The following is a 3,191-nucleotide window of genomic DNA, read 5'->3' as shown; positions in this document are numbered from 1 at the left end:
AACAACAAAGAAATACGACATTTGACCAAAAGAAGAAAAAATGAACGGAGAGAGAGTTTAGTTGAAATATCGTAGATAATATATTTGTTAATTAAATTCAAATACAACTTTCCTAATTGTATGTCATATATACCCTAATTAGTTAGTATCACTCATAAATTAAATAAAAAGAAAAATATGAAATAATTAGTGGTATAAATATGTTAATTTTAATATCCATAATAAATGCAGTCCAAAATATATCAATTTTCATATATATTTTTTTATTTTAAATGAATGATAAGGTCAAATTCATCTATAAAATTTACTAAATCTTATGAAAAATAAAGACATTTGTTAAATACAATTAACTTTCATAAATAGAGGAAATGCAAAAAATATTTAGTGTCACCAGGTGAAAAAGTCCATACAATTCATCATTTTTTCAAAAAAAATCGCGGTTTCCCTTATTTATCATCGTTTTTTTCTTTTTGTGTTATGTCATATTTTTTCTTTCCACCCCTTTTTCTCTTCTTCTCCAATTTTTTTAAATATTTTCATTTGACCTTCCTTTTCATATTCTTTCATCTGCAATTTTTTTTTCCTTCTCACCGTCTTTTTCACTTTTTTTGTAATTTTTTTTCATTTTCATCGTATCTTTTTCTTTCTTCGATAATTTTTTAAATATTTTTTTCAAATTGTTATTTGGTTCGTGCTATTTTTTTAAAAGTATTATTTAGTTTTTTAAGATCGTGTGTCAAATATAAAAGATTGTGAAAAAAAAAACGTTGAGGTTTGGCTAACCTAATTTAAACAATCATACAAAAAATATTTAAAAAGATCATTTAGATTTTGTTGTCTTAATTTAAATGATCAAATGTAAACGATCATGTGCTACATATAAACTATCCTAGGTCAAATTTAAATGATCGTACCAAATAATCTTGAAAAAATTTGTTTAGATTTGGCTACCCAAATTTAAATGGTCGTACACCAAATCTAAACAATGTGTACCAAAAATTTATCATTATTGTCACTCAATTTATTCACTCTAAGGTCGAACAACCTACTTTACCTATTTTAATTTTGACATTATTCAATTTATTTTCAAAATTAGAGGGTTGAGTACACTCTCTTTGGAGTACTCTCGCCCGAGTATAGTGGGTTAGAGTAATCTCGTTCCTTCTTTATTAAATCAAAAAATTACAAGCAAATATCAATTTATACCCTTAAACTTTAAAAGTACTATCAATTTAAACTCTTAACTTTTTCAATATATCAAATTAAATCTTTAATTTACATGAATAATATTCATGAAATGATTAAATTGAAAAAATCATATAATCATAGTAAAAAAATCATATATTCTCGTAGTTTAAACTAACAGATTTATAAAAATTTAAGATTTAAATTGTGATAGTTTTCCTAAAAGTTAAGGTATAAATAGTCCTTTAGAACGGTGGACCTAATAATCAATGTTGCAATTATAATAATAACATAAGACAAAGTCTTATTTGTTGGAGTTTTTTTTTATTAATTAATATTATTTGGAGTTTAAGAACATAGTAAACTCAACCGTGATCCTTTCCTCCAATTTGATGTGTTTTAAACTATACCAAAGGTAGTATTTATTTAATATAAAACAATTTGGAGACAGTTGATAAAAGATAAAAGATAAAAACTAGAAATTACAATTGAAGATGGGTGAAGAAAATTAAAACTGCCTTAGCTACATTTGGCCTTCATATTTCATAAATATTTGTTGCTTGCAAATTTCAAGTTTTAGCTGAAGAAAAAGTTAATGGAGAGATAGAAACGTAGAACTCCTCTCTTCCCACATTCCTACTTCAATTCAATTGCAGACTCCTCATCCTGCATTAATCACATAAACCAGAATTACATCACATTACAATTTATATCAATTTTTAACTAATTTAATGCTTTCCTCTAAGTTAATATATATGTATATGTGTTTGTTGTACTTAATTAATTAATTAATCAAAATCATCGCTCTTAATTAAATCTTGTAGAAAGGTAAAACAAACCATCCTGGTGAATGAATGAAACTATAACCAAAGTTGAAAATGAAGTCTCCTCCTTTTAGACTCAATTAGATATCAGTAATATACTTTCTTAGTAGCTTTTCCTTGAAATACTCAGTTAAAACTTTTGGCTACATTTGGGAAACATAGAACAAAGTTTTGAGTGCAAAAGTTTTAGTTTTGTCGTTGTTGTTGTTATTATTATTATTTTCAAAACAAGAAAACAAATTATAATTAAAAGCGGATTTTAGAAATACATTACCCCAAAATTAAAATTTAAAATAGAAAAGAAAATGGGGAGGGGTTTGTTTTAGCTTACCTTTGTTCTTGGTCAAGAAAGTAAAATCCTCGGGCGGCAGGTACGGACCTTCTGTAATTAGGGAAAGGAACTTGGCCGGTTTCGATCTTGTTCACATCTTCAACCAACCTTTCGTAGTGTCGTTTCACTTCCTCCGCGGTCTTGCCCCCGACGGCTCTGGCCAGATTCTGCCACCGCTCCGGCGTGTCTTTGTCGTAGATGGCTAAAGCATTTTCAAACACTTTGTTCTGTTTGGCCGTCCAATTGGATCCAGACCCCATCCTATCAAATCAACTCCCCCTCGTACACACTATCAATTTTTCCAGATCAGTGCTCGATTGTTTTTTTCCTTTTTTGCTGCCATTTTCTGATGGTTTAAATACTAATTCCAATTACACAAACCGAATTCTATGGGCAAGTGGGTTCGACTTCGACCTTCTTTGCCTTTTACCTGTTGCTTTCCACGGAAAACACGCTCTCTCTCTTTTATTGTTTATTCTTTATTTTAACAATATTTTGGTCATTATTTTGTTTTACATTTTAAGTTAAAAACTACAGCTTTTGCGTAAGTTGTGTTTAATTTTAAAATTCATTCCATTTTCTCACCTTTAACTACGCAAATGTTAAAAATGATTAGGCTTTTATCCATTATAGAAACCTATTAATATCTACAAATAGACATTCTTATAAGTTTTTTCATATTTTGATTCATTTTGTAAGAATAGTTTTTTCTTTAATCAAAATTATTGTTATTATTCAATTTCAACGCAAAGGATTAATTTGAAAATTATTGAAAGTAAAAAGGACAAAAATTGAGTATATGTCATTTTTGTAAGCATTTAATTGTTTAAAATTAATTTAATATTTAATTT

General features: G+C 27.5%; 1 protein-coding gene across 1 annotated transcript; it reads right to left on the bottom strand.

Annotated features, from left to right (window-relative positions):
- Positions 1–1,545: 1,545 nt before the first annotated feature.
- LOC101203667 (protein RADIALIS-like 3) lies at positions 1,546–2,756 on the bottom strand. The gene is made up of 2 exons (XM_004147819.3): positions 2,341–2,756; positions 1,546–1,851 (listed from the first exon to the last, which is right to left on the bottom strand). Exons 1-2 carry the CDS (start codon positions 2,598–2,600, stop codon positions 1,827–1,829), a joined length of 285 nt encoding a protein of 94 aa, XP_004147867.1. The 5' UTR covers positions 2,601–2,756; the 3' UTR covers positions 1,546–1,826.
- Positions 2,757–3,191: the final 435 nt, after the last annotated feature.

Source organism: Cucumis sativus, chromosome 3 (genome assembly GCF_000004075.3).
Source record: "Cucumis sativus cultivar 9930 chromosome 3, Cucumber_9930_V3, whole genome shotgun sequence".
Classification (NCBI taxonomy): Eukaryota; Viridiplantae; Streptophyta; class Magnoliopsida; order Cucurbitales; family Cucurbitaceae; genus Cucumis; species Cucumis sativus.
The sequence above is the reverse complement of the archived record's forward strand: the minus strand, read 5'-3'. Positions and strand labels throughout refer to the sequence as shown.